The sequence below is a fragment of the Cottoperca gobio genome, chromosome 16, assembly GCF_900634415.1.
Source record: "Cottoperca gobio chromosome 16, fCotGob3.1, whole genome shotgun sequence".
Lineage (NCBI taxonomy): Eukaryota > Metazoa > Chordata > Actinopteri > Perciformes > Bovichtidae > Cottoperca > Cottoperca gobio.
The window spans coordinates 12,291,116-12,313,683 of record NC_041370.1 but is presented as its reverse complement, the minus strand read 5'-3'; the positions used below and the strand labels follow the sequence as shown (position 1 = coordinate 12,313,683).

Here is a 22,568-nt window from a genome sequence, read left to right as displayed (position 1 = left end):
TCATCTGCAGCTGCATTTGTACTTGTGTATGTTTCCCAGAGTTCCCCTTTTGGCCACGGGGGGGCAGTAAAGTCAAACACATTGCTTACCTCCTCATCACTGTGCCTGATGATGGGCAGATAGAAGAACTGGCTCCCATGCTCTTTGGGCAGGATAGAGTTAACGCCTGCAGCATGCGGTCCGGTCAGCTGCTCGTTTGCTGTCAGATTATCCGCTGGTGGCATGAAAGACAGTTAGTGTTAGTACAGGCCTGAAAAGAAAATGTGAAATATCCGCTGACATAAAGGATGTGCCTGCTTTACCATTTAAATCCAGGAAGAGCACAGGGATGTGAGCTTCCACTCCTGCAGGCGGGCTCCTACAAGGAGTTGAATATGAGGTTAATAATGAAAAAAGCAAAGGGCTGCAAATGAAGTGAGTCTGACATGTGCATGGTAGAGTGTTTGTGTACCAGTCCGCAGGAGCTCCAGGGATGCCACTGCCAGGTGCAGGTACCAGCACTGCGTTTCTCTCTTCAGTCAGGCCAACCCACTGCTCCACCAGCCGAGCCTCACGCTCAATATCCTCCTCTGACTTCTCTGGATACATGAATGTGTAGAGAGGTGTCAACAAAACACGGACAAAAAACACGAAAGAATCCAGACAGCACACCGCAGCCACGCTGCAGGTCGTTCAGAAGGTGGTAGCTGTAACACAGGGCCTAGGACTCACCGTGTTTGTTGATGATTTTCTTGATTTGTTCATCGAGGTACTCCCGACGTTTGATCAGGGCCTCTGACCAGCGCTCTCGAACACAGTTGAGATCTTCTTCCTGGAAACAGGAACCAGATCAGAATCAATGCCAGCTGGCTCAGCGAGGCAGAGGATCTGCTGCAGGGCACAATGCAGTGTTAACAGGGCAGGGTGAGGGGCTGCTTTGTCTGAGGGAGTACCACCACTGCTCCTTAATACACCCAACACCCAACAGCCAAGTGAAAGCAACTTTAAGTTCCAAGTCCAAAGAGGCATTTTTTGCTAAAGATAACCCACGATTATAGTCAAATTCTCAAAACACACACGCATAAAACCTCCCTTTAACCCCTTTGTAACTCACACACATGCACACACACGCACACACACACACACACACACACACACACACACACACACACACACACACACACACACACACACGCACACGCACACCACACGCACACACACACACACACACACACACACACACATAAACCATGTCCTCACATGCAGCCACAGCCTCCCAAAGTCCTACCTGGATGTACAGCAGATCACTCTGTGAGGGAACCACATTGTCCACAGTAACCAACAGACCTCGAAGCCAACCTTACAACGCTTCTGACGTCAGCACATTTCCACCATGCAAAATACTGTCATCATGCAGCCATGCAGTGCCCATGTAATTGAGTGAGGTTTTATTATTCCTGCAGCTCTTCAGTAATGACAAGCAAACAGCGGCATTAGTGTGCAGCAACCTGAGGGGGAAGGCAAGAGAGATCCCTGGCAGACATGCTGCTGGCTGGGAGCGCAGCCATGGGTGGAACTGCCTTTCGCATAGAGGGCTGCCAAAGAATGGTTGGTGTGATTGATAATTACAGCATCAGAAATCATTCACATGTGCAGCTGTTTAATGAAGCACTCGTTTAGTTGGCACAGCCCTCTGCCTCCTGCCTCACATGCCCTCAGCAACAGGCCTAGTTGCAAACACATGATGAAGGTGGTTTCCTTCATGCTGCAGAGTGAGCTACAGGGGGAGCAGCAGCAGGGGGAGACTGAGAGGGTACCTGATAACTATCCATATCGTCTTCCTCCTCTCTCTGGCAGGAGAGAACACACTCAGTCAAATGTGGGGAACCAGGAAAAAAAAAAAAACCCTGACATGACAGCTTTCCAGTCACTGCTCATGTAACTTTCTAGGAATCTCAGTGATGTGAAAGAACAGTTTACTTCCTTGTTTGTATGCTTTTGAGTGATGGATGCCTTTAGATAGAATTACCAGCCTCAGAATGTACTCTTTTAATGATTATGAATGTGGAAAATAAAAAAGTGCATGAAATTGTTTCTACATCAGGGCACATCAGTACATGTTGCATTCCTTGGTCTTCTTCAGACTTCCAGCTACCCAGATGAACCAGTCATGGCACAAGACAAGGATACTTTGGCTAAACCAGCATAATATTGTATATCACTAGGATGAAACAAGCATACTGTGCCCAAAACGCAGATTCAATTACAAACAAATCATCATCCTGCTTTTGATAAAACAATAGGTTCATAGTCTAAGTTGCATGTGAGTATATGCAAAGATGCGTATTTGTGTTTCACAGACCTGGTAGCTGTCCAGTGGTCTCTGTAGTTTGGTGCAGCGAGCAGACACGCAGCCAATAGAGACAGACAGCACAGCCTCCACCAGCAGAGGCAGAGTGCCTGAGTTTTGGACTGGATTCACACACACCTGCAGCCTCCTGGAGTGACCCTGCTTGGACAAATCCCCATAATTCAAAAATCAGAATGCTGCTGCAAGAGCTGTAATCTGAGAGTACAACCTGTAGACGTTATGATCCTCTTAAAGGAATACTTCACCCCCAAAATGACCATTTGTACATCAATTGCTCACCCCGTTTTATTTTTGATTTATTGAAGAAAACTTTGTTTTTCTCGCATGCTTCGATGATGAACAAAGAATTCAAAACAGCCAGTCTGACCTAAAGGAAAACTTGCTCATAGTTTCTCTCTGACCTGTCGGAGTTGGAAGACTCCTCCTGTGCTGATATCTTTTCCAGGGTGCAGCTCCACAGATGAGTACTCTCCCTGCTCATTCAGCTCCTGGATGGAGATCATCAACTCGATCCTGCGAGACACCTCACTCCACCTAGAACACGCAACATCCAAGATTAGTTAGGTGTGAAATGTCAGTGTGTGTGTGTGTGTGTGTGTGTGTGTGTGTGTGTGTGTGTGTGTGTGTGTATGTGCAAAAGTGTGAGTGCAACATCTAATGTATTTACCTGTCTCGGAGCGTCTGGGTCTTGGCTTCCAGTGCGTCTAACTCCCAGAGCGAAATTCCGTTCCCGGCACAGCGGTGACCCCACACTTCTATGGCCAACGCTCCATCTGATATAAACTCCAAAAACTCATCTGTCACATGCACAATGTAGTCCTGCACAAAGACAAGAGGTTAGAAGAAGTTAACAAGAATTTTAAATAGCAGAGCAATGCTTCAAGGTAAGGCATTAACCAGCAGCTCCTTTAAACTTACCTTGCAGTTATCAAACTGGACAGTAAACTGGGCATCTGGGCTTCGAGGGGAAGGACTGTCTGGGCTGACCATGGGAGGAGCCACAGTGGGCTCCCCGTGCTCCCAGAAGGTGTACTGACAGAAAACAAAGTTGGACAGGTTGATCGGCAAACCTGTGGCCTCCCTGATCCGCACCTGCAGCAAAGAGACACGTAGACAGGATGACGCTGAGTTACTGAGCGCTGTTGTACTAAACAATCCTCGTACAATTCCAAAAATATCCATCTATGTTAAAATCCAGTGACAAGTGGCTTTTTACCCTGCAGGTGAGCCTCTTGGCCATGTGGACGATCTCCCCGTTGGTGTCCATCACCTCGTAGCAGCTACTCTCACTGGAGTTCTCTGAAGAGTCGTCTCCCCCAGACAGGCGCTCTGGTACAGCTCCACTCACTCGCATTAGCTCAATGTGCAACCTGCCTGCTACCTGTAAGCACATAGCAGGTAAATAACAAATCCCCAAAATCTCTAAATTTCAAGTATAACCGCAAAAGATACATGAATAATTGTTTGTGTATCAATCTGTTTATGTTGGTGCACCCTTACCTCTCCCTGCTGGCTGATGATGGGGACTGCATATTGCAGTTTGACATCATGGAAAAGGCACTCCAGAAAAATGTTGGCCACTCCTATCAGGTTGTGGTTCTCTTGCGCCTCATAGAAGGGATCACAGTATTTACTGTGTGCCTTGTTATACTGAAAGAAACAAACAGAGAAACACCCGAATGATCCAGTTTCTTCTACCTCCGCCAAAGAGGTTATGCTTTCGACTTGGTTTGTCTGTCAGCAGGATTATGAAAGAAACTACTGGCCCAATTTTGGTACACAGTTCATGGCTCACATGATCCGTTTCCTTTGCTCTTCGTTGTCACGCCATTAGTGGAAACACTCTACGCAATACATTAGCCCTACAAGACTTCTACTTTGTAGCGTCCATGTTGTTTCCACATTACGACTCAAAGCTCATGAGCAGAGGGGTCTCTAGTCTTTCACTGTTTCTGATCCTCTGTTTCTTACCATCTCCTCTGTGCCTTCCTTCCAGTCCCTGTAGTGGTCTCTCATATCCACCAGTTTGTTTTCCAGCTTCTCAATGGTCCACACCTGGGTCCCCTTCCCCTTTTTTCGCACCTGAATGGCCGGCTCGCTCACTATCGCTCCACGCTACATAAAAACAGGTTAACAGATTTAGACTATTCTTCTGTTTCAGCAGATATTCACACCTTTAAATAATAGAATCCTGTAGTGATTTGATGTGGCAATGGTGTGTGATGTCACGGGGTTCAGAGGTCTGACCTTGCGGTTGGCGCTGAGGTTGGCTGCAGGAATCTGAAGGGTGACCTGATAGTCAGCCAGTTTGTTCATCTCCTCGGCCAAAAAGTTGGCTTCTCGCACCAAGGTGTTGGCTTTCACGACCTGCTCCCTGAGTCGAGAAAGACTCTGGCGAAAAAGCTCATCCCTGACACACACACACACACACACACACACACACACACACACACACACAGACACACACACAGACAACAGTAAACAAAGATCATTCATTCGTTCATGAAGACCTGCCATCTGGTATCTACCCTCAGTGTGGATTTAAATACGCACACCATCCTCATTTACGAGAACAGCTAGTGCTAAACATACACAGAGTCCAGAAGGAATTTACTGATTGACTGAACTTTGACTTCAAATACATGTGATGTTTAATGTTTTCATTTAAACATTCTCAACAGAGTGTGAAGAGGTAACAGAGTTGACGTTATGTCAAAGACGTCTATGTGTTGTGTTGCTGAGATATCTTCTGTAATCAGCATCTAACTGACAGTTACACTCCGTCCAGTCTCTAATACCACTTGTTCCTCTAGAGGTGATAGTGAGTCACTGTAGGGCCAGTCTGCCCTCAGACCAGAGGGAGAAGAAGTACAGCTGTCTGACTCTGTCTGAAAATAAATATGGCAAACTATTACAAGTAAAATATAAACAGGATAACATACTATAGTTGTTCTGTGCTCTGATGATTGATGACTTTAGATTGATATACTGCCTCCTATTCCTTTGGTGCCGGTGGCTCAGAATTACACATTGAACCTTTAAGAGTCACTGATTCCTGCATGTCAGATTGGGCTGTCAAACCACAGTGGTTAGATATTAGCAAGAGTGGCAAATAAAAAAGGAATCATCAGGGAACACTGAGTCATATCAGAAGATAATGGTTAAAGCTAACTAGCTATCAACCATACAGATATCAGAACACTATCATGAGGCTGAATCCAGCACAGTACATGCTGACATGCTGACATGCTGTCAGTGTGTCAGGAAGGTTTTGGTGCTGTTATAGTGTTGAATGGTCTCGTTGGACACAATTCTGCATCCCCTAATTGTACAATTTTTCCATACTTCCAGCAGGAATGAGTTTTACATCTCAGACTTTTTTTTACAGGAAGGTGACAAGGTAATTGTATTCCAGAAAGCATATTTAAGGTGATACTGATAAAGCTGCAGCAACTGACTGACTCAGACTATATACCAACACGTACGTACAGTAACTGACTTCCTACTTTCAAAACTGCATTTGGCTTCTACACATTTATATAACTAGTTTCATGTAACTGCAAAAAGTAAAAAAAGAAGAAAAGAAACAAGGAAAATGACTGTGCATATCTCAGCTATGCAGTCCTGGGGCTGACCCTGTGTGTGAGTGCATTCCACTAACCGCTCCTCTGTCCACAGTCGCAGCTTGCCGTGTGGGGTGTGCGTCGGGAACATAAGGCGCTCGCTGCTGCTGCGGTGGTGTTGAGGCGTTTTCTCTGGAGACAGCTGTTGTCGTAGCGACTCCAGCTCTCGTTCATACATCACCCTCTGCTCCTCCAGAGCCGTCCGCTTCTCCTCCAGGTACTGCTTCTCCAGCACCTGCACCACATTCTGCATGGGGTCTACACACAGGAGAGACAAGACATCTCACAATCCAGTACACAAGTCTTGATTATTATAACTAACAGGGACAGAACAATACATGTGAAAACTAAACAAACTGCAACCACAACATGGGAGAACAAATAAATACATATATATTATTGATAAGCGTGAGGTTCCTCTCATGGGCTTATTAAAATGTATACATTTATTACAATCAACAATTTGTGCAAAAGAAATCCATTAAAAAATTCCACAAGAAGTTTATTTCGTATTGAAATGTGCTGTTGGCAATTAAAAAAATATTAGTGCTAAAATGATTTAGCAAATATTTGGTGAGTTCATCTTCTCAAATCTTAAGGTTCGCTGCTTCTCTGTCTCGTATCATTGTAAATGAAATATCTGTGAGTAAATGTTGATTACACAAAACAAGCTATTGGAAGTTGTCAACATAGGCTCTAGTAAATTCAACTGACAAAATATTCAACTGATTTTGTAATTAACACTACAATTTCTATATTGAAGATAAGGTGATAACACAGAGTATTGTTTTACAGTAATGGCATTTCTAAACAATGTTATTATTTGGTCAGTTTAGCTGGAACGAGCTATTCTGAAGGTTCAGAAACCTTTATACTTTATACAGCTGAGGCCTAAAAGCTTTAAGGATCCTGTAAGATTGAAGAAGGCAGATTATCCTAATCATACCATTGTTTCCCAGAGTCTTCATTATGACCTCCATTTGGGCAAACTCATAGCTGCAGTCCTGCTCAGAAGAGGCCTCGCTAGCGGTCTCCACATCTGCCTCGATGAAGCTCTCTCTCGGGGAAGCTCCCTCCAGCTCCTTTAAACGGTCCCGCCGCTTTCGGTTAGGCAGATTGATCCTACGGAACAACAGATCAGTGACTTTTTCATTTCGCGACTCTCCGCGCGTTTCAATGTGGCCACACTACCACGCGTCTCATACCTGAAGAAGTGATTGTTTCCCCATAAGATCCGATCTCCATGCCACAGGTGCACCAAGGAATCAATCATTGTTCCGTTCACACAGCTCCTGCACAAAACAGAGGGATGAAATTCTGATAATGAAGATGTCAGATTGCATTATAATCTTCATCTTTAAACGGGGGGGGGGGGAACTAATTGAGAAAGGAACAATCCTTTTGTAGTGGGAGGGACACATGGCTCTGATATCAAAGCGAGGAGCTCAGATCATAGATTCCTGTACAGTGAGGTCATGTGAAACGCTGAGGTCCAGTCATCCATGAAGAGAGAGAGACAACAGAGAGATACACAGAGATAGACAGAGAGCATGTCGTCGGAGGTAGTCGTGTAGCTCACCTGGCATTCCCTATCGGCATCAGGGTGACATCACCGTCCGGGCAAAGCTCCAGAGCGCAGTGCTCCGGCAGGATACCGATCCCAAAGAGTTGGATGTCCTGAGACGTGTCCGCGCCCACACGCGTGTGCTCCTACACACAGGTGGAGGACAGATTGAGAAAACTACAAAAAAATCTGAAAATAATTACACTTAACAGTTTTGTTCCAACACAATGTTTTGTATTGAACCAATTTACACAACAGTATTGTCGTTTGCAACAAACAAATAAACGGAAACAAAGCAAGCCTAAGTGAAAGAACTTGTGTCTCTCTCATTGTGGAGTGGGCGTCGTTAAACAAACATCCCAGCTTCTAGGAGGATGTTCTACCCTGCAGTGAACTAACACATTTCACATTACCATACTCATTCCACACTGATATGCCAGGCTGGCCTGCAGAACCCAGACAAAGGCCTGTTGTTCTGTCCGGCGCACAGGCTGCTTTCTCACATGCCTCTGCTCTTACAGGTCCAACTAGCTGGTTGGTTGTTCCACTTCAGTGCGTCTTTGCAAAGTCCAGACTAACTGGACTCCTGTCTGCTCTCACAGCGTCATCTGGATCACTGCACAATATGTGCTGCTGTGTTTAAGGGCCCCAATCTACGCTAAATATTACCAAGGTAATGGGTGTGTGTTGTTAACAATATGCTGTAATACCAGGGAGTGGCTGACTGGCTTTTTGGCAGCGACGACTAATCCCTAAACTGAGACAGTTATTAAAAGAACTTTCTGGCTTCTGTGCAAACTTCAGCCATTACGAGGTGTTTAGGATTTGTGACTTTTCCAGCTATTATAGACTAAAGTTACAGCATTTGCCAAGAACAACATGGCGACATGTTGTAAAGATCTTCCATCCATTCATGCCCCTTCACCCTTACAATTTCCATTTTATTTAGTGGTGCCAATAAGAAAATGTATCTGCATCTCTGGGTTGTTTATTTATCTTCTTTAAGAGCTACTTCAATTTCAACTAAAGGGTAAAAGATGTAGGTTCAGACGATAATAGAACCACATAAATGAAACACAGACTGGGAAGTATACACTGAAAAGTCCTCATAATGACTTTGTAGTCCCACAAATAAGTATCAATCCTGATACAGCAGGGTGACCATGTTAGAGGGTGCTGTGTAGTATCTGTGACTTTGACCAGTTTTGTATTATCACATTGTAAAAGCTGCATACCTTCAAATAGTAGACTAGTAGCTCATTTAGGGCAGGATCAGCATTCAGATTGACCAGGAAACACTTGTCTTCACCCACTTTAATCCCTGATGTTTCCAGAGAGATGCCCATGCTCTCCAGCTGCTTCTGCCGTTCCTGTAAACAAAGATAATAACAGTGTAACTGTACGTATAAATATGAATTAGAATTGAGGTTTTGCAGTCTGTTTATGGCTGATGTGCATACAGTGGCAATCTCCTCGGTCTTTCTCAGTTTCTCCTCCCAGGTGACAGTCATCTCCTGAATGAGTTTCTCAGACTCGTGCAGTTTCTCCTTCAGCTCAGGAGCCTTCAATGACTGATGGAAATAATGGGGAAAAAAACCGATCAGCATCAGTAAAAATCAGTCTGGCATGAATTCATTCAGTTGATTTGCGAGTCCTCTGCGGTCCTCACGATCCCTCCTCTCACCTCGGCCTGGGAGAGTTGAACTTTGAGCTTCTCCACCTCTTCCCTGAGCTCTCTGATGATCCGAGCGTTGGGGTCTTCGTTCACCACGGCGTGGTTGACAATTCTCTTGGCTCTGTCAGCATAGCGCAGCGTGGACAGAGTCTCCTCGTAGTTATCGGCTGCTGGACTCACCGTGGCTATCATGGCTGTCTTGCTGTTGCCGCCAAGGTTGTCCTGAAAACAAGAAAACATAACTGCCTCATTTCTGGTTTCAAGCTATAGAAATAACTTTCTAGAAATGTTTTTCAACAAGTTAAATTATATTAATAGACACAAATATCATCATTGTAACAACAGATTCTTTTACTTGCAGAACTTAAGCTTATATATATGTATATATAAATATATAAAATAAAACACCATCAATAAGTATTTGTACTTTCGATACTTTAGGTACATTTTGCTGATAATACTTTTGTACTATTTTGAATGCAGGACTTTTACTTGTAGTATTTTAATAGTGTGGTATTACTACTTTCACTAAGTAAAGGCTTTGCATACTTCTTCCACCACTGCCTTTCAGTCAGTTATAAACATGTGTAATTTGTTACCTTCAGTAGCCAGGTGAGGACTGAGTCTCTGTACGGCACAAACTTGGCCTTCCCCTTTCCTGCAGACTGATCAGCCAGAGCAGAAATCACACAGCCTAACGTGGTGAGAGACCTACAACCACACACACACACACACACACACACACAAATATCAGCCGTTAACCTGTAAAATGGTTCATTGGGATTAATACATTTGTATGCCTTTCATACGAGAAACAAAAAAGACCCACTTGTTAATATTGCTGCCCTCTTTGAGTCTCTCCCCCGCAGCTCCAGTCTTGGACACTCGCTCACTTCCAGCCAGGTCAACCAGACTCAGCTTGCTCACTTTCTCCCCTGAATTCTGTTCACCAGCCCAACATGAAGGAACAGCCAGTCAGACCCATCCCATAAGACAAATGAGGTATTTGGTTTAAGGGAAAAGTTAATTTTGTCAGTGTGCGAAAAGCAAGAAAAGACTGACCCCAGACTTTAGATCATAAAGTGTTTGTGTGACAATGATACTGAAGACGCCATGTGATCGACTGCTCTCCTCATTCATGTTGGTGGCTGCGACTGTGCGAGATTTGTTCCCCTCCGACATTAACACCTCGATGTCCTAAAAATATAGAGAATGAGTTCAGAGAAGAAAATGTGTGTTTGAAAAATAAAAAGACAAACATTCCATGAGATTGAGGTAAAACCTGCACATGGATTATCGTGATAACAGTGAAGTCAGATGGTATTCACATATGGCCGTGTGCCATGTGATGTTGCTGGGTCGCAGCAGGCAGTGGGCCAAGGCTGTGGGAAATCCACAGCACTATCAGGCAGAGCAGATCACACAGGAACAGGGTGGAGATGTTTGGACTTAATTAAGGAAGAACCTGCCAAGGCTTGGCATATAAACTACAAGAAACCCCATGACTACATCCCACATCAGGAAGTTTCTGCCCTTGGGAGGATGTGAAACAAAATGGTTATTCCGAATGTAAATCTTTCCAACTTGACAAACTAGGAATATGACTTAAAGGCATTTCTGCTGGATGCTATAAACCACGTCTGATACAGCGTGGATTCATCTTCGCCTCTGCTCGTAGTGCGATGAAAGAAAGGTAAAAGACACACCTCAAAGTTGGTCACAGCCAGCTGAGACAGACCGTCCACGTATGGACCCAGGACTTTGTGTTCCCGAACTTTCAGGGAATGTCGGCTCCTTCAAAAATATGCAAAGCAACACAATTAGTAACAGAAAGAGAAGAAAAAAGGGAGGAGTAATTACCATTTCTAATTAAGACATATGTGCAAAAAAAGAAGAAGAAACATTTCAACAGGGTTTGTATAATGTACATTTGATTTGACATTCCTGAATTCATGTCACACTTCTAAGTTACTTATGGCAGCTCAACAAATTCTCTCTTTGAAGAAGATGAAAGAATCTCCTCTAACCTTGAGTCCTTGATCAGAATGAATGAAAACGTATGTTTGGAGAAGCTCATATGAATTATTCACCCTCATGTTGGAACAGTAATTCAAATTCATTTCTGGTCAATAAGAAACAGCCTCCTATTGGTATGTGGTAACAATGGCATTTCAGAATAACTTCAATGTCATACATATCTGTGGCAGGACTTCTCGTTTTAAAATGTAGCATTTGTTATTGCTTACAACATGTGGATATAATATTGAAAGAATAAGCAACGTGCACTACAACTGCAATAAAATGTTAACAGGAGTTTGATGCCAAGTTGACACATTTGGTCAATCGAATGTATATTCAGTGCATCGTAATGAAGGAACAAGTCACCAAATACACCAGTGTGGCTTACTGATGGAGGCAAACGGGACACAGGGAAAGGCTATATCAGGCTTTGACTACACAGATAAAGCTTGTAAGTAATGTATTGTTGCTTTTGGTCTTGCTGTGTGACATTAAGAATATATAGACTACTACCTGACTTATCTTTAAAGACAATGCACAACTTCTGTTATGTTAGACTTTCTGATTTTAATAAATAATGTGCCGTGTTACACACTTAAACTAAGGGGAGGTAGGTGTTCACTAGATGGTGCAGGGGGGTAAACTGAAACTGATCCTGCTCAGGAGAACTCCTATAGATCTGTAATTGTCACTGAATCTCTGTGGCCACAGAATGACAGACAGAAACCACGTTCCCTGCTTCCACTCTAGCAATCTACCGCACACTGCAGAAAACAAGAGGATGCAACCACTAGAATGATCAGCTCATTGTGTGTGACAGACATCTTATTTACACTTGACTCTATATCACATGTCTATACCACAGCCAATGTCTAATCCCAAAAAGCACAGAGGCAGATGGACGAAGAAGAGAGTTTGTTATATAAGCGTGAGGAAGCTGCCATCCAAATGGCTCTGGCTGCATCTTCAGACATCTGCAGCACACAGAGCACTCCACTGTAGTCCCTCTGTGGGGCTCACAGGCTGCTCTGACCGCTCTCCGGTTCCCAGCTTCACTAACAGATGTCCCTGAAACACACACTTTCACAGTTTGCTCTCCCCTGCAGTCTGTCTGTCTGCCAACCCGCACCAGACCACGGAGGCGAAGAATGCAGCCGTGTCAGAGGACGACGCTGGCCGCTGTTCTGCAGGAAATGACTGGGTCGAGCTTCCTACTCACATCATTCTGTCACCGTCCGCCATTCAAGCTACTAGACACAACAGAGCTAGAGAGGCAAACTAACACAAAGTGGGAGCTGACGGAGAAGTCCCTGCTCGTGCTGGAGTTGGGAGTGAATCAAGAACATTTCACCAGAGTTTGTACCACCAGCTGCGTCTGTGTCACCGCAGGTCAAAAGCATTACAAATGCATGTTGCGTGTGCTTATTCTGAAGAAAAAGTCCCCGAATCAAACTCACCCTTTAGGATCGAGCAGGTCACGGACCTTCTCGTTGTAGATTTCCATGTAGGACACCTCCACCTTAAAAGTATGGCCCTCGTTCTCCACTCTGTGGACCCTCTCAAACAGCGAGCAGCAGAGTCGAGGGATTAAACCCGGCTGCTCCCCATTCCCCATCATGGAAAAGGACTTGCCTGAACCTGGATGGACATTGCAGATTTACACATGATTGTGTCCTCTACAGAGAGACGTCTCTACAGTGCAGTGCTTCAATAACAGTTCACCTTAAATCTCTACTGTGAAGACACAAACTGTTGGATTTCAGAAAGGATTGAGCAGAACATACTTAGCATGAGTTAACTCTCTCTACTTGTTGTAACAATATAAAAAAGTCTAGTCATGCTATCAAACTCACAGTAACAATGCTAACATACTGATGCTTAGCAGGTATAATGTGTACCATGGTCACAATCTTAGAATGTCATCAGTTGAGCAGGTATTTGGTTATAAACCAAAGTATTGGCCAATTACACATTTTGCCCTGATGATTGGGCTAGCTAGATAAAAGGTTACAGGATCACCAAAGTTATTATAATTCATTTTCTGCGGACCATGAATTTTCTCATACTGCACATCAGGTGATTGGAGGGCCACTGAAATATTGTTGCTCTTCTCTCTAAACTGTTCCATAGCTGTGTCTCTCTACAAAAAGACAGGAAGTGGGATAAAGGAGCTCATGTGATCCAGGGTGAAGGAAGGATATGACTTGAGTGATTCACCAGTGTGATTAGAAATACAAGTGTCTCTGTTCTTTAACCTTTCTACGGAACTAGACCTGCACATATAGACTGCATGATGTAATGGATTTAGCAACAAGGAAAGAGTGATTTAATGTAGATTTCATCTGGATTTTCAGTTACCTGTTTGTCCATAGGCAAATATGCAGGCATTATATCCCTGGAATGCATTTTCAAGTATTCCCTCTCCAAGGCACTTGAACACCACCTCTTGACCTTTTAGACAAAGCATCAGTAACCATGGAGAGTTTGGTAAACAGGTAAACCATTCAGATATTTGAGTACTACTAGTTGTCTGTTTTTCATCATTAAATTAGTGCAATAACATTAACACAGAGACATGTATACACAAGGGCCACTAATCAAGAAAGAAGGAAGAATAAGAATTCATGAAAGATGACTGGACGTATGGAAAACACTGGGCTGTGTAGAGAAATCTCTTGAGTCGGTCGCAGTCGTGCTCCTGCTGAATAGGACAGCTGTTTAATGAGCTAAATAAAGCCGTGGCACGGGCCCTTGAGGCAGCCCTCCACTGAACAGATTGCCTTGTCTGTTCAGCACAAAGCAGATGTAAGCATTTCCATCGCAAAATGAGAGCGATATGACAAGAAAAAAGATGTACAATGATTATGTAAATATACCTCAGTGTGGCCTCTTTTCTTACAAAAACTAAAGCTGTAACCTTTTCTGTGCAGCACTCATTAGAGAAATGAATGGTAGTTCATTACAAATGTGTGTTTACGCTACATTATACAAAAACATGTATATTTTAGTATGTATAAAACCCAATGATGATTTTATTGTTTTCAGAAAATACAAAGGCAACTAACTCAATTGGATATTTTAATGTGGTCTCTCAAAATGCGAACTACCCTGCTTTGCTTTGCATGATGCAAAAACTGCTTTCCATCAAGTAGGGAGTTTCCCTGCGCTATCGCTGCACAAAGGGCAGCAGGTCTTTTCATTCATTTGAGTTCTTTGGTGATGAGTGAAGGATCAGTTTCAGCATTTATGACTCACCAGCATATTTGGGAACGTTGGACTCATCGATGGACCAGAAACAGTGGTCAAAAGCGAACACCTGCAGATAAGTCAGCACAGGGAGTGTAAACACACACTTCTCACACTTGTCCAAGCATGTACAGTACAACACAAAGGTGTGAGTGGTCTTACTTATTCTGAGGTACGAAAATAACAGGCTTATTGTGGCGTACCATGTAAATCGGCAGGACTGAGCTTGTCTAAGTGAGTAAGATGAAGTGTAACCGAGTATTGTTCGAGGTAATGCTCGTTAAGACCGCGCCATGACTGTCTGCACAAATCCACTGTTAGCAGCGCCGAGTTTTGTCATCGTGGCTGGAGTTAAATGAATTCATAAATCAGGGTCAGCGCTCCCCAGAAGAAATTCCAGCACCCGTTGACCCTCATCTCCAAGGAAACGGGGCCGTAGCAGTTCCCGGTGGTGCAGGCTGGCTCTCAGCCCTCAGCGCTGGGTCTCACAACACAGGCTTCAGCAGCAGAGACCCCTTGTGTGTCCCAGGCACCTGCATGAGCTCTGGGTGGATAACACACAGAGAGGATGCTCTTTGGGAGAGAGCAGTGGCCTCATTTACCAAAGACCCCGACTCCTCACAGACAGAACAGCTCCTGTTACTGTACATGCTGCAAATCCCCAGTTTCAATTAGTTAGTATATATATTTTGTTTCAAAACTCTCTGCTCATGTTGACAGGAGATATGTTACAAAGTCCACACTGAACTAAGTAACAGAGCACGTATGTATGCTGCTCCCTCCCTCTGCAATTAAATGTAAATGATGAAAAGTTGCGTTTCGATTTTTTATTATTGCTGCCAAAAGTGTGTGATTTATGGCTTTAGACAGCTCTTGGGTTGTTTTAAGGTGCAATTTGGATTGTTTTTCTAGGATGGAATATTTTTACATGACTGTATTAAAAGGTATATTGATGATTTTATAATCACATTTTTAAATTCTATTTCATTCTGATTGTGTGGCATACTTTCTTTCTCATGTTGCTTTTCTGCAACTCATTGATATTGATGCCTAATTTGGCCGGAACACTGATCAGGTCAAATAAAAGCTGTGTAAGAAAAAAAGAAAGCTAATATTCTTTTATCCCAGCTCAGCAACTTTTTAAGATTTCTTCTGAAACGTGGGAACAATGGCTGCTGCACTGTCATCCTGCAGTGGAAGCACAACACTGCTGCATGTTACTACGCCTGGCTTCCAGTGCACTGCTGCAGCTCTGCCAAAGCACTTTCCCCTACACAAGTACCCCAAATAATTGAGCTCCCTTCTAATCATAATAAGGGCTATTGGCCAGGGAACTACTGGTTGCACAGTCAGCATGGGAAGAACTGAGAATGCTTTGAAAGTAAGACCTCCTCTTGTGACTTCAGACAAGTGAGTGGGTGCCATTCACAGGAACAAAAGTGCCATCATTCTCAATTAGGGCTGGTTTGGTAACTCGGTCTTCAAACTCCTCTGGTCTGTCCCTGTCCGGCCTGAGGTTGTGACTGCGCAACAAATTGTTCATGATTGGACAATTACTATTAATCAGCAGTACAAATAATGATGAAGCTGAGAAGCACAACGGCCTTTTTTGTCATTTCTGGGATGAAAACTGGTTGAACGTGATTGGACTGCAACCTCCGTTTACCCTTTAGAATGCAGGGAGACTAATTTGAGTGCCACTATAACTTAGCAGACAGCCACGTGTTCGTCTAGCTGAAGGGTATTACAGGGTAACTCGGGTTCACAGGCCCCAGAGACCACGCACGCCTGTGCCCCACGCTATCGCTCCCCCGGTCCCGCCAGCGGCCGAGTGCACTGAGCACAAAGCCCGTCCCCGGTGTGTGAAACATCTCTGAGCTAGTCACCAGCGTGTTGTCAAGGGGGGAGGTGGGGGTGCACTCCAACAATGCAGCTTTGAATGCGCATACACACTGCCCCAGTGTCCGCGCTCATCCCTCTCTCATTGTAGAGCCTTTGTGGGTGTTCACGAGATCTTAGAGCGCTGACACATTCACACGGACATCTATCCGGCTCCTGCTGACCAACCAAACTACTAAAACACTCTCAATCACGGGCCTAGAAACAACGGCACAACAGTAGATCGACCTGTTCGCGATGCTTCCCATTCCCTCAGGGGAGTTGTGTTGCCTGTGCAGCATCCTGCTTCTGGATGATTTCAGTATCTGCGATGCCAGGATAGTAAGTGAGGAGTCACTACAGATGACTGTTCCTGCTGACACTGCAGCTCTGTTGATGCTGGCCAGTATTTCTTTCTCTATCAACAAAAACACGAAACTTACCTTAGATTGTTTCCTATTGAACGAGAGGGGGCGTCCATCATAATCAGAAGAAACCCACGGGTGAACCAGAAAAAGACAGAGAGAGAAGAAATAAAATGGTTAGCGATGATACAATTTAACAGTCAGAACATGTTCACACTCAGTAAGATGCAGCTGCACTTGTCACAGTAGGATACCACCCATTGTATGTGTCAATGCAAACAGATTTCCTGAAACAGAAATATGTGCATTGAAACCAAACTTTTTTATGAAACCTCAGACTCCTTTCTAACTTTCTACGTTTTTTAAATTCCTGGTGTGACTTCTACTTTCACTACTTCCCTCATTTATTCCCTCATTCACTTGGGAACAGTGGCGTTTCCTGGTGGTAGGTGCTGCTGTGATTGGGTTCATAATTGGTCCAGTGGAGCGTGAGGAAGGGAAGAGATTTAGGATTCAATGTCCCACTGACTCTGTTGAGTAAATAGCTCTTATGCCTGTGGACTTAACAGAGAGGCCAGGTTGGGGAAGCCACACTCAGCATAAACAGCTGCCGGAACCAAGGACAAAAGGGTGATATATATGGTACTAAGTTATATAGGATTATTCTCTTAACTGGGGAGGGAATCCCCCAAAGCAGAAACAGTATAACATTAAAGTAACAACTCCAAACAAATGTTAGACGCATTGTAATACATGGCTAGGAAATTATCTTGTGCACATGCATGTTGCAGTATGATGCAGTACAACATACACACGACCCTAGTGCGTCTACATCTGCCACAGTCCTGTCCTTCAACCGTCAGCAGATCCGTCCTGCAGCCATCTCCTGGCACAGAGACAAAGGTGGGCATCACCTTCACACAGTAACTAATACAGGGCAAGACTGAAACACTGCACCAAAGTCTCTCACACACACACTAAGCTGAGTCACCAACAATAGCACGCCTGAAAAATACTCTTCTGTGCGTTCATTTACATGAATTAAAAATCTAAACTAAAAGGTTTGAATTGTGAACAGAGTTCCTGTGAGGACTATACCCAGGGCATTAACTGTACTCAAGCTCATTATGATGAGGGACAGAAAGAGAAAGAGAGAGAGTGGGTGGGTGGAGGAGAAAAAAGGAAGAGGGCCTCGTTTGGGTTCATAACCTGAATTTGAATCTGGGCCACTGACAACCACTGTGACTGGGTCTCAATCAGAGCAGACAAAGACGGCAGCAGAGCCCCGTCCTCTATTCGGGCCCTCCACACTGCAGAGCAGAGAGGAACTGTGAGGAACTATGAGATATCAGCATCAGACAGCAGGGAGCACACATCTAAGACTTCCTATGGGCAGATTAGGAGCTGTGATCAAAAACCTTTAACCAGGTCCCAAAACTTGAAAGGTAAAGAAAATATTCAAATGTCAGTGTGGCTACAAAGTAGAGATGACACGGATGAAAGAAAAACAGTGGGAGAGTTATGACACCAAACAGACGGAACGGCAGCCAATGCGAAGAATGAGAAACGGACAAAGACAGAGAACAGATTTATCCCTATGGAGAACAAAGGGACAACAGACAGAAGACCGGAAAGAGAGAGACGGAGACAAACACACGCACGCACTCATTGTGGAGACAAAACATGCAGTTATGGAATGCGTGCAGTCTAGACTCTATAGAAGAAGAAACTAAATCTACTGAAGCAGAGCTGCTGCCGGGGTTTGGTGGCTCTTGATCATTGTGTCATATAATGTATGTACAGTATACGGTATGTGGAACAAGACAACTGTTTCCAGCTTGTTATATTTAGAATTTCATAGAAAAAAGTGTCATAAGAGATGTGTTTGATTTTAAAAATGTACTTCATTTCATTCTTGTTTTCCTGCTATAGTGTCTTTCGTTACCCCCCCCCCCCCCCCCCCCTCACAATGTTAAGACCTCCCCCTCAATAAATTAAAGTACATTAGGCACTCTGCTTTGGAAATAATCTCTTTAATCTCCACAGAAATCTGCGTCTTTCTGAGCAGTTTTGTACTTTGCTTGAGAAAACCATGTTAACTACGTTCTCTACATTTTGTTATAGAAACGCTTATTACATTTGTCATTACTCGTTATTGCAAAATATTGTGTATTTTATGGTCAAAATGACTCATTTAGACTGTAAAAAAATGCTCATTTGAACAACAAAAACATTAAATTGCACTTTCTATCAATGCCATGACTATGCTAAATACACTGGGTGTTGCATGTGAAATAAAATGATTCAATACTGTCAATTTGTAAATACTCAATTCATTAAGCGCTGCAACGAACAATTATTTTCATCATCCATCAAGTTGTTAACTAATTAATAGTTGTTAATGTAATGTAAAATGTCACAGAATTGTGAAAACTTGCCCTTATAATTGCCCAGATACAAAGGTGATGTATTCAAACTACTCTATTTGTCTAAGCAGCGCTCTTAAAAAGACATTCAGTTATGACAAAGAAATACTCAAATAGGCTGCAACCACAGACAAATTACTTAAAACAATCAAATGATTAAGACACTAGTAATGAACTATACAATGATTACACATGATGAATTAATGTGTTATTACAATATTCTTAATTCACCAGTTAAGACAATGCTACGGTGGTTGCTCGGTCACAAATGCTGTGACAGTGTGACAGTGTGACAGTGTGACAGTGCGACAGTGCAGCCCCAAGTGATTCAAGCATGAAGCCTGCGGGACATTTGCTTAAAAATCAGCATGCTTGCCAAGTCATGTGTTGAGGGCCTATTAAAGGCTGTGTTGTGGTTGACCAAGTGTGTGACACACATGTAGTGTATGGCACAGAAGTGCCAGATAACATCAGATTCTTCCCCGCCTCAGAGGCAGATGCAGGTGGACACTGCAGACCCTGCAGGGCATGGCTGAAAGTCTGATTCTGGGCTGGTTCTGCGTGACTTAATGTGTGCGTCATTGAGGGCACGCTCAGGCTCCCACGCCTCCAGCTACCTGATGCCAAGGCACCCATGAATGATTTCAACTTGGCCGAGGGTGAACATCTCTCACACTACAATGATTCTCCCCCTCTGAACTCATCCTGTGTAGTTACAAACAGATTAAAGGAGCACATTTTGATCATTTTTTAAGTAAAATTCTTATTTCTTATCACTTTTTAGCAAGAAATACCTCCTCAGAGTCAGACTGGGATCATTTTTAAATTCATTGTTGCAGGTCAGATTTGTTCAGCATCTTTCTGACCCATGTATGCTGGTGCCCAAAAGTAAGGTATGAAGAGTGGGAGAGCAGCAGTGGAATCCCCCCCCCCCCCCGTGGTCATGGAGCCGGATTAAGGCCACTGGGTTATTATGCCACCAAAAACTGCTCTTCTAGCCCAGTAGGCAACACACCAGATTAATCTGCTGATCCATCCACCCATTGAAGCATCTCTCCACCCTTAAAAAATGACATAGCTTCCCTGCGTTCACAGAGGTTTCAGACAAATAGATATATCACATTTTTAATGTATCAATAAATTTAACACCCCTCCAACCGACACATTGGGAGCAGGCTGGTTCAAATTAGTTACAAGGAATGATGTAAGTGGTGTTATCTTCTGAAATCAGAAAATGAGTTTCAAATCATAAAGAAAAATAAATAAATCCAAATCTAGAAATGCACATGTTGGTAGCTCCCCATTTCCCAATGCATGAAGGATATTGTCAGATTGTGTGATTTAGTCTTTGTGGGAGTTTCTGATGATATAATCCTGCTGCTCAAATGGAATATGTAAGTCACATGGATGAGGTTCACCCCCCCAACATTCATCCACCCTGCTCACACACACACACTCAAACATATTCTTTTGCTGGCACACCCCCCCATAAATTAAAATTCCTCTTCTCGATCAGTTGCTGAAACTATGCCTCCCCCACCCTTTTAGCCTCCATTTAACTCCACATATGACTTATTCTCCTGTTGTTGTCCTGATGTTTTAACACTTCAGACCATTTTAATTCAACAAGATGCAGAGTCAAACACGACGTTTAGAGCTCTGTGTGTGTGTGTGTGTGTGTGTGTGTGTGTGTGTGTGTGTGTGTGTGTGTGTGTGTGTGTGTGTGTGTGTGTGTGTGAGAGAGTTGGGTTACAGCGCGCTGTGCTCTCAGAGGCGACAGGCTAACATTTCAGATGGTCCTTCAGTATGTTTAGAACTGAACACGCCGGTCCCCACCCACTCAAAGCAGAGGTCACCCTGCTGCACAGACAGACAGGAGAGAGCAGGAAAATGCCAAGCAGTTAGTTTCAGTAAGAGAGGGTGGGTCTCTTGGCTGACCAATAACAGTCAAGAAGATTCCAAAGAAACATATGGCCTAATGTAAGATTGAGCAGGCTGTTACTTTTATTAGCATGAGGGATTCAAAAGTAAACATGACAACCTACTGAGACAGCAAACTCTGACTTCTGCCAAACAAACCATTTCTGGAGCTTCTTCATCTTAATTACGTAACATTTCCATTGCCAAGAAGTACTCAGATCCTTTACCTAAGTATAAGTACCAATACCACAGTGTAAAAATAGCTCTTCTGACTTATACGGTATAATGAACTATATTGAAGCATCATTTTACTGTAGAAGCTAGTGCTAGTTTTAAATACTTTATACACAGTGTGGTAGTTTAGTCCAGTGGTATCTCACAAGATATATCTGAGGGGTTGTGAGAATGTTAAAAAAAAAAGTTCTGATACAAACCATGTGAGAAGTTTACAGGAGAAATGTCTCTTCGGTGGAGCAGCTAACAACTCAGCTAATACCTGAAATGTGACAACAAACACTTTTGTTTTTATTGTACTTTAGGGGGTCATACAAGCCAAACAAGTACTACTGATTTAATCTTTAACAAGAAGGGCAGCCAGAGAGTGCAGACCCCCGCCAAGGCCAAATGCCGTATCTTGCAATATTAACAAAACAGAAAATGTATCCTGAATCGGCAAAGTGATTCGAATCTGCTCAAGAATTAAATAGGTTCATTCTTTGCCCATGAACCCTTCCACCAACGTTCATGAAAATCAGGCCAATAGTATTTCCGAATTCACACATTCAAATATACCGAACCAAAGTAAACAGTGCAATATTTTCCTCTGGACTGCAGTGGAGTAGAAATGGAATAAAATAGAAAAGTGTAAGTACCTCAAAATGCTTGAGTAAACGTACTGTGTTACATTTCACCACTGGTCTTCGCTAGTTAAGCATTTTTTAAACAACAGTGTCCATGGGTCATTCTTCTAAATGCTAAAATTAGCTTGCGATGAAAATATTTGAGGTGGCTGCAGGACATCACTCATTAGGTCATCAACATAACTCCAGAATGTTTGAGTAACTTGGCAACAGCTGTCGCTAAGCAACGGTGGTAAACATCGAAGCGAAACAACCTACCAGCCTCATGAGTCAAAGTTCCAATATGGAAGCCAGGATCTCAAAAACAGTCTTAATGAAGAGCTGTGACATCAGCAGCGCACATGATGCTCACGCTAACTTCTGTGTGGGACTTTCGAAGTTTCCATAACAAACGTTAACAACACAACATATGATGCAGGCCGGGTCTAATTTAATCCTCTCCGGCATTTCTGACACCACAGTGAGAAGCTGGGTCAGCAGCAGGCTGTGTGTATGCTACAACACAGAGAGGGATACTGACCACATCTGCTCTAAAGCCTTAAATCTGGTTACTTTCAAAGGCAACAAACAAGCCAGAAAGAAGTGAAGCTCATCAATTTGTTCAATATGGTAAGGTGTCCTCCCCAGGGGAAATAAAGTGGC

General features: G+C 43.5%; 1 protein-coding gene across 8 annotated transcripts in view; it reads right to left on the bottom strand.

Annotated features, from left to right (window-relative positions):
- kif13a (kinesin family member 13A) overlaps positions 1-22,568 on the bottom strand; it is a 35,441-nt gene that overhangs the window by 7,055 nt on the left and 5,818 nt on the right. For 4 of the 8 annotated variants that reach the window (XM_029452156.1, XM_029452157.1, XM_029452158.1 and 1 more), the window contains exons 3-31: positions 16,799-16,811; positions 14,487-14,547; positions 13,590-13,682; positions 12,689-12,869; positions 10,919-11,006; positions 10,275-10,409; positions 10,042-10,154; positions 9,812-9,923; positions 9,222-9,434; positions 8,998-9,108; positions 8,773-8,907; positions 7,553-7,683; positions 7,179-7,265; positions 6,920-7,095; positions 6,012-6,231; positions 4,598-4,760; positions 4,322-4,465; positions 3,851-4,000; positions 3,567-3,731; positions 3,269-3,442; positions 3,018-3,169; positions 2,752-2,884; positions 2,342-2,488; positions 1,797-1,829; positions 1,268-1,288; positions 712-811; positions 452-578; positions 303-358; positions 90-214 (exon numbers count right to left, since the gene is read on the bottom strand). In XM_029452156.1, coding sequence (XP_029308016.1) covers positions 90-214; positions 303-358; positions 452-578; positions 712-811; positions 1,268-1,288; positions 1,797-1,829; positions 2,342-2,488; positions 2,752-2,884; positions 3,018-3,169; positions 3,269-3,442; positions 3,567-3,731; positions 3,851-4,000; positions 4,322-4,465; positions 4,598-4,760; positions 6,012-6,231; positions 6,920-7,095; positions 7,179-7,265; positions 7,553-7,683; positions 8,773-8,907; positions 8,998-9,108; positions 9,222-9,434; positions 9,812-9,923; positions 10,042-10,154; positions 10,275-10,409; positions 10,919-11,006; positions 12,689-12,869; positions 13,590-13,682; positions 14,487-14,547; positions 16,799-16,811 — 3,559 coding nt within the window. Of the gene's footprint in view, positions 1-89; positions 215-302; positions 359-451; positions 579-711; positions 812-1,267; positions 1,289-1,796; positions 1,830-2,341; positions 2,489-2,751; positions 2,885-3,017; positions 3,170-3,268; positions 3,443-3,566; positions 3,732-3,850; positions 4,001-4,321; positions 4,466-4,597; positions 4,761-6,011; positions 6,232-6,919; positions 7,096-7,178; positions 7,266-7,552; positions 7,684-8,772; positions 8,908-8,997; positions 9,109-9,221; positions 9,435-9,811; positions 9,924-10,041; positions 10,155-10,274; positions 10,410-10,494; positions 10,791-10,918; positions 11,007-12,688; positions 12,870-13,589; positions 13,683-14,486; positions 14,548-16,798; positions 16,812-22,568 lie in introns of those variants that run through there. The other 4 variants (XM_029452163.1, XM_029452159.1, XM_029452160.1 and 1 more) reach the window with 3 other exon arrangements.